The sequence below is a fragment of the Euwallacea similis genome, unplaced genomic scaffold (genome assembly GCF_039881205.1).
Source record: "Euwallacea similis isolate ESF13 unplaced genomic scaffold, ESF131.1 scaffold_40, whole genome shotgun sequence".
In the NCBI taxonomy this organism is placed as follows: domain Eukaryota; kingdom Metazoa; phylum Arthropoda; class Insecta; order Coleoptera; family Curculionidae; genus Euwallacea; species Euwallacea similis.
The window spans coordinates 112,210-123,881 of record NW_027098665.1 but is presented as its reverse complement, the minus strand read 5'-3'; the positions used below and the strand labels follow the sequence as shown (position 1 = coordinate 123,881).

At 40.9% G+C, this 11,672-nt stretch overlaps 1 protein-coding gene across 1 annotated transcript; it reads right to left on the bottom strand.

Annotated features, from left to right (window-relative positions):
* Positions 1-6,072: 6,072 nt before the first annotated feature.
* LOC136418870 (uncharacterized) lies at positions 6,073-11,454 on the bottom strand. The gene is made up of 4 exons (XM_066405093.1): positions 11,217-11,454; positions 10,629-10,943; positions 7,344-10,304; positions 6,073-6,683 (listed from the first exon to the last, which is right to left on the bottom strand). Exons 1-4 carry the CDS (start codon positions 11,452-11,454, stop codon positions 6,073-6,075), a joined length of 4,125 nt encoding a protein of 1,374 aa, XP_066261190.1.
* Between the last annotated feature and the right edge of the window lie 218 nt (positions 11,455-11,672).

Here is an 11,672-nt window from a genome sequence, read left to right as displayed (position 1 = left end):
GCTCTATCCAACGGTGCAATCAGTCGTGGGACTATTTTGATGAATTCCTGAGAGAAAAATCCACATACCTCAAATAAACCGGGTAATTATTGAAAGATTGCACGCTCTGCGCTCGGAAATTCCTGGTCGGATTCGGCCGAGTGACCACTCAAAATGTTCCTCTAGACAAGCTCTATCCAACGGTGGGATCAGTCGTGGGACTATTTTGATGAATTCCTGAGAGAAAAATCCACATACCTCAAATAAACCGGGTAATTATTAAAAGTTTGCAAGCTCCGCGCTCGAAAATTCCTGGTCCGATTCGGCCGAGTGACCACTCAAAATGTTCCTCTAGACAAGCTCTATCCAACGGTGTTATCAGTCGTGGGACTATTTTGATGAATTCCTGAGAGAAAAATCCACATACCTCTAATAAACCGGTAAATTATTAAAAGTTTGCACGCTCGGCGCTCGGAAATTTCTGGTCCGATTCGGCCGAGTGACCACTCAAAATGTTCCTCTAGACAAGCTCTATCCAACGGTGCGATCAGTCGTGGGACTATTTTGATGAATTCCTGAGAGAAAAATCCACATACCTCAAATAAACCGGGTAATTATTAAAAGTTTGCACGCTCCGCGCTCGGAAATTCCTGGTCCGATTCGGCCGTGTGACCACTCAAAATGTTCCTTTAGACAAGCTCTATCCAACGGGGTTATCAGTCGTGGGACTATTTTGATGAATTCCTGAGAGAAAAATCCACATACCTCTAATAAACCGGTAAATTATTAAAAGTTTGCACGCTCGGCGCTCGGAAATTTCTGGTCCGATTCGGCCGAGTGACCACTCAAAATGTTCCTCTAGACAAGCTCTATCCAACGGTGCGATCAGTCGTGGGACTATTTTGATGAATTCCTGAGAGAAAAATCCACATACCTCAAATAAACCGGGTAATTATTAAAAGTTTGCAAGCTCCGCGCTCGAAAATTCCTGGTCCGATTCGGCCGAGTGACCACTCAAAATGTTCCTCTAGACAAGCTCTATCCAACGGTGCGATCAGTCATGGGACTATTTTGATGAATTCCTGAGAAAAAAATCCACATACCTCTAATAAACCGGGTAATTATAAAAAGTTTGCACGCTCCGCGCTCGGAAATTCCTGGTCCGATTTGGACGAGTGACCACTCAAAATGTTCCTTTAGACAAGCTCTATCCAACGGTGTGATCAGTCGTGGGACTATTTTGATGAATTCCTGAGAGAAAAATCCACATACCTCAAATAAACCGGGTAATTATTAAAAGTTTGCAAGCTCCGCGCTCGAAAATTCCTGGTCCGATTCGGCCGAGTGACCACTCAAAATGTTCCTCTAGACAAGCTCTATCCAACGGTGCGATCAGTCGTGGGACTATTTTGATGAATTCCTGAGAAAAAAATCCACATACCTCTAATAAACCGGGTAATTATAAAAAGTTTGCACGCTCCGCGCTCGGAAATTCCTGGTCCGATTTGGACGAGTGACCACTCAAAATGTTCCTTCAGACAAGCTCTATCCAACGGTGCGATCAGTCGTGGGACTATTTTGATGAATTCCTGAGGGAAAAATCCACATACCTCAAATAAACCGGGTAATTATTAAAAGTTTGCAAGCTCCGCGCTCGAAAATTCCTGGTCCGATTGGGCCGAGTGACCACTCAAAATGTTCCTTTAGACAAGCTCTATCCAACGGTGCGATCAGTCGTGGGACTATTTTGATGAATTCCTGAGAGAAAAATCCACATACCTCAAATAAACCGGGTAATTATTAAAAGTTTGCACGCTCTGCGCTCGGAAATTCCTGGTCGGATTCGGCCGAGTGACCACTCAAAATGTTCCTTTAGACAAGCTCTATCCAACGGTGTGATCAGTCGTGGGACTATTTTGATGAATTCCTGAGAGAAAAATCCACATACCTCAAATAAACCGGGTAATTATTAAAAGTTTGCAAGCTCCGCGCTCGAAAATTCCTGGTCCGATTGGGCCGAGTGACCACTCAAAATGTTCCTCTAGACAAGCTCTATCCCACGGTGGGATCAGTCGTGGGACTATTTTGATGAATTCCGGAGATAGAAATACACATACGTCAAATATACCGGGTAAATATTAAAAGTTTGCACGCTCCGCGCTCGGAAATCTCTGGTCCGATTCGGCAGAGTGACCACTCAAAATGTTCCTCTAGACAAGCTCTATCCCACGGTGGGATCAGTCGTGGGACTATTTTGATGAATTCCGGAGATAGAAATACACATACGTCAAATATACCGGGTAAATATTAAAAGTTTGCACGCTCCGCGCTCGGAAATTCCTGGTCCGATTTGGACGAGTGACCACTCAAAATGTTCCTCTAGACAAGCTCTATCCAACGGTGGGATCAGTCGTGGGACTATTTTGATGAATTCCGGAGATAGAAATACACATACGTCAAATATACCGGGTAATTATTAAAAGTTTGCACGCTCCGCGCTCGGAAATTCCTGGTCCGATTCGGCCGTGTGACCACTCAAAATGTTCCTCTAGACAAGCTCTATCCAACGGTGCGATCAGTCGTCGGACTATTTTGATGAATTCCTGAGAAAAAAATCCACATACCTCAAATAAACCGGTTAATTATTAAAAGTGTGCACGCTCCGCGCTCGGAAATTCCTGGTCCGATTCGGCCGTGTGACCACTCAAAATGTTCCTCTAGACAAGCTCTATCCAACGGTGCGATCAGTCGTCGGACTATTTTGATGAATTCCTGAGAGAAAAATCCACATACCTCAAATAAACCGGGTAATTATTAAAAGTTTGCACGCTCTGCGCTCGGAAATTCCTGGTCCGATTCGGCCGTGTGACCACTCAAAATGTTCCTTTAGACAAGCTCTATCCAACGGTGGGATCAGTCGTGGGACTATTTTGATGAATTCCTGAGAGAAAAATCCACATACCTCAAATAAACCGGGTAATTATTAAAAGATTGCACGCTCCGCGCTCGGAAATCTCTGGTCCGATTCGGCCGAGTGACCACTCAAAATGTTCCTCTAGACAAGCTCTATCCAACGGTGGGATCAGTCGTGGGACTATTTTGATGAATTCCGGAGATAGAAATACACATACGTCAAATATACCGGGTAATTATTAAAAGTTTGCACGCTCCGCGCTCGGAAATTCCTGGTCCGATTCGGCCGTGTGACAACTCAAAATGTTCCTCTAGACAAGCTCTATCCAACGGTGGGATCAGTCGTGGGACTATTTTGATGAATTCCTGAGAGAAAAATCCACATACCTCAAATAAACCGGGTAATTATTAAAAGTTTGCAAGCTCCGCGCTCGAAAATTCCTGGTCCGATTCGGCCGAGTGACCACTCAAAATGTTCCTCTAGACAAGCTCTATCCAACGGTGCGATCAGTCGTCGGACTATTTTGATGAATTCCTGAGAGAAAAATCCACATACCTCAAATAAACCGGGTAATTATTAAAAGTTTGCACGCTCTGCGCTCGGAAATTCCTGGTCCGATTCGGCCGTGTGACCACTCAAAATGTTCCTTTAGACAAGCTCTATCCAACGGTGGGATCAGTCGTGGGACTATTTTGATGAATTCCTGAGAGAAAAATCCACATACCTCAAATAAACCGGTTAATTATTAAAAGTTTGCATGCTACGCGCTCGGAAATTTCTGGTCCGATTCGGCCGAGTGACCACTCAAAATGTTCCTCTAGACAAGCTCTATCCAACGGTGCGATCAGTCGTGGGACTATTTTGATGAATTCCTGAGAGAAAAATCCACATACCTCAAATAAACCGGGTAATTATTAAAAGTTTGCACGCTCCGCGCTCGGAAATTCCTGGTCCGATTCGGCCGTGTGACCACTCAAAATGTTCCTTTAGACAAGCTCTATCCAACGGTGTTATCAGTCGTGGGACTATTTTGATGAATTCCTGAGAGAAAAATCCACATACCTCTAATAAACCGGTAAATTATTAAAAGTTTGCACGCTCGGCGCTCGGAAATTTCTGGTCCGATTCGGCCGAGTGACCACTCAAAATGTTCCTCTAGACAAGCTCTATCCAACGGTGCGATCAGTCGTGGGACTATTTTGATGAATTCCTGAGAGAAAAATCCACATACCTCAAATAAACCGGGTAATTATTAAAAGTTTGCACGCTCCGCGCTCGGAAATTTCTGGTCCGATTCGGCCGAGTGACCACTCAAAATGTTCCTTTAGACAAGCTCTATCCAACGGTGTGATCAGTCGTGGGACTATTTTGATGAATTCCTGAGAAAAAAATCCACATACCTCAAATAAACCGGGTAATTATTAAAAGTTTGCACGCTCCGCGCTCGGAAATCTCTGTTCCGATTCGGCCGAGTGACCACTCAAAATGTTCCTCTAGACAAGCTCTATCCAACGGTGGGATCAGTCGTGGGACTATTTTGATGAATTCCGGAGATAGAAATACACATACGTCAAATATACCGGGTAATTATTAAAAGTTTGCACGCTCCGCGCTCGGAAATTCCTGGTCCGATTCGGCCGTGTGACCACTCAAAATGTTCCTCTAGACAAGCTCTATCCAACGGTGGGATCAGTCGTGGGACTATTTTGATGAATTCCTGAGAAAAAAATCCACATACCTCAAATAAACCGGGTAATTATTAAAAGATTGCACACTCCGCGCTCGGAAATCTCTGGTCCGATTCGGCCGAGTGACCACTCAAAATGTTCCTTTAGACAAGCTCTATCCAACGGTGGGATCAGTCGTGGGACTATTTTGATGAATTCCTGAGAGAAAAATCCACATACCTCAAATAAACCGGGTAATTATTAAAAGATTGCACGCTCCGCGCTCGGAAATCTCTGGTCCGATTCGGCCGAGTGACCACTCAAAATGTTCCTCTAGACAAGCTCTATCCAACGGTGGGATCAGTCGTGGGACTATTTTGATGAATTCCGGAGATAGAAATACACATACGTCAAATATACCGGGTAATTATTAAAAGTTTGCACGCTCCGCGCTCGGAAATTCCTGGTCCGATTCGGCCGTGTGACAACTCAAAATGTTCCTCTAGACAAGCTCTATCCAACGGTGGGATCAGTCGTGGGACTATTTTGATGAATTCCTGAGAGAAAAATCCACATACCTCTGTTGATCCGGCTCGTAGGACCAAAAATGTTTAATCCGGCTCGAAGGACCAAAAATGTTGATCCGGCTCGTAGGACCAAAAATGTTGATCCGGCTCGAAGGACCAAACTGTTTATTCGTGGATCGTGGTACCAAGATGTTGATTAGACATGGCCTAATTCTTGATACGTCTAGTAAGCAATGGACTGGATGCTTGCGAAGGACCACCCTGAGTTCGCGGTCTCAGAGACACCGTGTTCGTGCAAATGAAAACAAAACCCTTTTCTAACGGTAACAAAGGTTTATTATTCACTAACAACTTCGAGTAATGTAGCAAAGAAATAACAACTTTTCGTGACAAGTTAATTAGTGTAGTAATTAACCGTGTATAGGAACCGTGTGTAAAGTAATCGCGTACGAGTAACGTGCAAAGTACGGAGTTAAGGGTCGACGGAGACGCACAAGAAGAGAGAGATTTTTCTTCTTGCAAAATCTTAAATACTAAAGTTAATGGTAACCGTACATAGGCGTACCAGAAACTAAGAGGTCATCATCGGCGCTTCTTCTAGATTTGTCCTTGTGACTTGCCTAACTTTAACAATATAATTGGGTTTTATTGGAGGGCGTTTATGACCAGCATCGAGAACGTGTCTAAATTCTAGTACGCACAAAAGGTCGGCGAGGAGTTTTATTACACAGTTAGTCTAAGATCAAACAAAATGCGAATCAACATCTGGTCATACGGACAAAGTGGCAAGAGAAACGAGTAATGTCCATAGGCGTAGCACACGGATTTCTTACATACTAGTCACACATTTAATACTAGGCTTATGAAGAATACAACTTATCGAACTAATACATTAAATTAATTATCGGGAATTCTGTCCCCTACACAAGCCCTAACATGCCGGCCCCGTTAAAAGGTCGTTACCTTTTAAATTATTTACAAAGAGTTATTTGTTATTCATGGGCAATGGGCATATTTTCGACAATGATCTTCGCGATATAGTTCCACTGGGTAAGCGCACTGACACTACACGTATCACATGATCCTTTCCTTCGTGGAGTTCGACAACTCGAGCTAAAATCCAGCGCAGTGGGGCAGTATTGTGTTCCACCAGTAAAACTAATGCTCCAATATCTATGGTTTTATCTACAGTGTTCTTCCATTTACATCGAGTTTGCAAATTTGTCAAATAGTCTCTGGACCAACTATTCCAAAAATGCTGCTGGAGTTGTTGAAGTCGTTCGTAATGAGATAAGCGAGAGATAACGGCGTTCTGGTAGTCGGGTTGTGGTAAACTTGCCAACGAGTCACCAATAAGGAAATGCGCGGGAGTTAAGGGTGCATAGTCGTTTATGTCGTTTGAGATTGGCATTAGTGGTCGCGAGTTGAGACAAGCTTCGATTTTTACTAATAGGGTGTACATCTCTTCGTATGTTAGAGATGATTCACCTAAGACACGGCGAAGATGAAACTTAGTCGATTTCACCGCCGCCTCCCACAATCCTCCCATATGGGCACTACGCGCGGGTATGAAATGCCACTTTATCAAATGATTGGCTAAAAATGTAGTTGTGGCGTTAATGTGTGATTCATTATTTATTAAGTTATAGAGTTCGATAAAATAATTATTGGCCCCTACAAAGTTAGAACCATTGTCTGAATGTATGTTTGTTGGTTTTCCTCGTCTGGAACAGAACCTTTCCAAAGCATTCAAAAAGCTATCGGTCGAAAGATCTTTAACCAGTTCGATATGTACTGCACGCGTGGCAAAACAAACAAAAATGCATATGTAAGTTTTTACGGATTTGGCTCTACGCAGCGTACCCTCCTTTATGAGTATAGGCCCTGCATAATCGATTCCGCAATTTGAAAAAGGTCGTGAAGGCGTTACCCTTGCGGTCGGAAGGGAACCCATTAAAAATTTCGAAGGTTTCGGTTTTACTCTAAAACATCTTATACATCTACTAAGGTTACGTTTAACTGCATTTTTTCCGTTTATTATCCAAAATCTGAGGCGAATTATCGAAAGCAAGTTTTGAACTCCCGCGTGGAGATGTTTCATATGCTCATTCTGTATTATCAAGTCAGTGAATTTATGTTTATACGGTAATATAATAGGGTGTTGTTGTTCAAAATTAAATTGTGAATTTATTAAACGTCCCCCGACTCGAAGTATTCCTTCTGAATCGAGAAATGGGTTTAGATTCAAAATTTTACTTTCGCTTGGGAGTTTTTTACTTTTGGATAAGTCGGAAATTTCCTTTTCGAAGCTATCCCGTTGAACCAATTTTACTAATAAAAGCAGTGACTCGTTTAATTCTTCAACTGTCAAGGCTGTTGACTTATTCATCACTTTGCGGCATCGATTTTTAAGTCTGCATATGTAACCTACTACTCTGTGCAGTTTGAAGAAGGTAGAAAATCTATCAAAAATGTTAAGTCCGTAGTTGTTGCTATTTACACTCGTTGTTTTATATACTGTGGTATGATTATTTTTTAATTCGGGCAAGACATCGACGGGAACCTCATGGCTATCTAAGTTCGCTTCCGTCCTTGATGTGTTTTTCTTTAAAAATTCGGGACCGTGAAACCAAAGATCACATCCCAGCAATTCCCTTGGGCTCAATCCTCTCGATATTACATCTGCAGGGTTGGCCTTGCTTGGCACGTGAGCCCACTCCGTTATCTTGGTCAATTCATTAATTTTTGCCACTCGATTGGCAACAAAGGTCTTAAGGTGAGCAGGATCAATTTTCAACCATGCCAAAACAATACTAGAATCCGTGAAGTATCGTACGTCTGATATTTGTATGTCTAAAATTTGTCTTACCGTATTCATTAGTTTGGCTAAAAGGTGGGCCGCTAGAAGCTCAAGTCGAGGCAAGGTCAATTTTTTAGCTGGAGCTACCCTTGATTTTCCTGTCAACAGTCGTAATTCGCGACTACCTGACTCATCCTCCGAGGCCACGTAAATACAGGCTCCGTAAGCCTTTTCGGAGCTATCAGAAAATCCGTACAATCTTATATGGGCCGTCTTTGTTGGAATTACAAGCCTATCGATCTTGTATTCATTGAGGCACTCCAGTTCATTCGAGAATTCCTCCCAAATCTGTCTTAGGTCATTCGGGACCGCTTGATCCCAACCGATATGTAATTTCCATAGAGCTTGAATGATTAACTTGGCCCTAGTTAATGCGGGACCGATCAACCCAAGCGGGTCAAAGATCTGCGAAATTTTCGAAAGAATAGTCCTTTTGGTAACACGGGATGGCTCGTATTTAATATTTACTGAATACTTCAGAGTATCTTGTTTAGGATCCCAGCTGATTCCAAGAGTTTTTAGATGTTTATCTTCATGAGGTAGAATTAAATTGTCGTGATTTTCGTTACTGTTTGCTTGTAGGATACTGTTTAGAACTATGTTACTGTTGGACGACCATTTTCTCAATTTAAAATTAGCTTGACTTAAAATATCGTCTAGTTCCCTATAAATTTGCAATGCATCTGTTTCCGAATCAATGCTAACCAACAGGTCATCCATGTAGAACGAACGTTTAATTATTTCTGCTGTTCGTGGATACCTGTCTTTGTTGCGCTCGGCCAATTCTATCAAGCAACGTGTGGCTTGAAAGGGTGCACTCGATGTGCCATACGTTACCGTGTTGAGTTTATACACATTAATCGGATCATTAAGATTTGCTCGCCATAGTATCTTTTGGAAGTTACGTTCTTCCTCATGAATTTTTATACATCGGTACATCATTTTGATGTCCGCGCTCAAAACAATTTTGCGAAGTCTTAGACGTATCAAAATTGAGTACAAGTCATCTTGTACTACTGGTCCTACCAAAAGCGTGTCATTCAGGGAAATTCCTAAACTTGTTTTGCAGCTTGCATCAAAAACGACGCGACACTTCGTGGTAATAGAATTCTTTAGTACCGCACTGTGGGGTAAAAAATAAGAATTGTTTGGAATAGAGATGTCCTTTTCAATGGGTCCTTGAAGCGTCATGTGGCCTAAGTTCTCATATTCCGTCATAAATTCTACGTACTGCTTCTTGAGGTCCTTGTCCTTTTCTAACCTTTTCTCTACATTTTTTAACCGTTTTAGGGCATTCGATTTGGAGTCACCCAGACTAAAATCTGTTTGATTATTGAACGGATACCTTACGACAAAACTGTTGTCCATGTCGCGGGTTGTAGTTTGATTAAAATATTCCTCACAATAATTTTCTTCCTTTGATAGGAATTTAACATTTTCAAACTCTTCAATCTGCCAGAATTTCGTCAACGAATCATTTAATGTTTTATTTGAAATACTAGTCGCAAGGTTGCACACTACTTTCCGACTTTGAGATTCTCTGCATATTAAATTGCCCGATATTACCCAGCCTAAAGAGGTTTCTTGTAACATTGGCAATCCCTTTCCTAATTTAAGTTTACCCGAACCTAATAGATTATAAAATATATCTACCCCTAATAAAACATCAATTTGTTTTGGTTCATTAAATTTTTCATCAGCTAGATTGATATTTGTTGGAATTTGAAGTACCGAACTGGGAAATCTAAATGAGGGTAGATTTTCGGTAAGAATGGGCAAAACCAAAAATGCTATGTTAGATTCATATTGGTTGAACCTGGATTTTATTTTCGTGTGCACTCGCTGATTAATCTTTGTGACAATTTGACTGATACCTGATAATGAAAGGTCAATTGTTTGGGGACTTAAGTTTAACTTTCTGCAGAAGTTTTCTGTCATTAAATTTGACTGGCTTCCGCAATCGAGTAAGGCATTGCATTTATGCCAATTTCCTTTTCTGTCTGAGATGAGAATGGTAGCCGTAGATAGTAGTACTTGATTTTTATCAATACCTAACGATGATAATGCCAAAGGATTGTTTTCCGTATCGTACGTGACCGCGTTACTTTGGCCGATTGTTAAAACTGTAGATTGTTTGGATTCTCCATACCTTCTCAATACATCGTGAGCCGAAGGATTAGATGGAGAACTGATCGATGATTCATGTTCAGTTAATGATGAGGAAGGTTCATTAGTGCTGCTGTTGCTAGAATTTTGAACATGTCCACTCCCTGAACGTTTCTCTATATGTAACGTGCTATTATGTTTTTGGTTGCATTTTTTGCAGCCTCTTGATCTACATTCCTGTTTCAGATGCCCTGGACGTAAACAGTTGCTACACAATTTATGTCTTCGAATTTCGTTATATTTGTCCGACACTGATAATTGGATAAAACGAGGACATTGATGAATGAAATGGTTTTCGGTGCAGATGTAGCACTTATTGATTTTTTCGGTCAAAGAATACGAATAATTCTTAAACTGATGTGATTCGTTTCTTTTCTCGTGGCCTTTGTTTTGCATTCTATCCCTATCATGTTTATTTGAATGTACGGTTGAGAAGCCGCGAACCGCTTCCAACGAACGACATTTTTCGGTTAAAAATTCCATTAATTGATCAACAGTCGGCAATTCAGTATTACATTGTTTCCGCTCCCACTCGTGATTAGTACTATCATCCAGTTTGTTTAATATTATCGGTATCAACAAAACATCCCATTGATCCACGGGTAATTTTAATTTTCCTAATGATGATTTATGTTGCTGAACTGCATCTATTAATTTTCTAATATTTACAGATGATCCTTTATTCGCGTTTGGTAAATTAAGAACTAAACCTTTAGCGTGAATGTTAATAACTGCCTTTTTATTCTCGTATCTTTTTTGTAACAGATTTAAAGCGATTGTATAATTATCGGGAGTTATGTCGAGAGAGTCTATGAGATTTAGCGCATCGCCTTTACAACATAATTTTAGATATAACAATTTTTCTGTTTCACTCAAGTCGGTTCTGCTATGGACTAAGGAATCAAATATGTTTTTGAAACTGAACCAAGTTTCATAATTGCCATAAAATGAACGTAAGCTTAAATCTGGTAATTTTCCCAGACCTCTTGGTGAATTTTGTTTTCCTAAATGAGTATTAGTACAATTTTGATTTTTGCTAATTGAATTTATTAACTGCTTTAATTCTGAAATTAAATTAAAGTAGGCTGATTCGATCTCAATACGTTGTTCTTCTTCGTTTAAGCTTAAAAATTCTAGACGAGATTGTACTTTATCGAACTGATTATAGTCCTCCTCCACGTTCTTGAGGCGGATTTCTAATTGAACTGTTTCTTGAATATCTCTGTTTTCACGAAGGTACTGTTCAAAACGGGATAAACGTTTAGTTAAAATTCTGCGAGCGTGCAAAAGTTCTCTAAATTCATCGTTCTCGCTAAGAGACTCTGCTGAGCCTAGTTCCATTTCGGATCGTTTTGAAATTTTTTCTTTTTGAGCTCTAGTGGTCATTTTTAACTACTATTGATAACGTGGCGTTAAAATAAATCAATTTACGCGATTCAAACAGAAGTACTACTGGAGAAATTAACTAGTTTCGACTTCTTTAATGTGCATAAATCGAGCATAAACCAAAGTAAATAAGTCGTATCAATCTCATACAACTAACGACCATTTAAAGTATC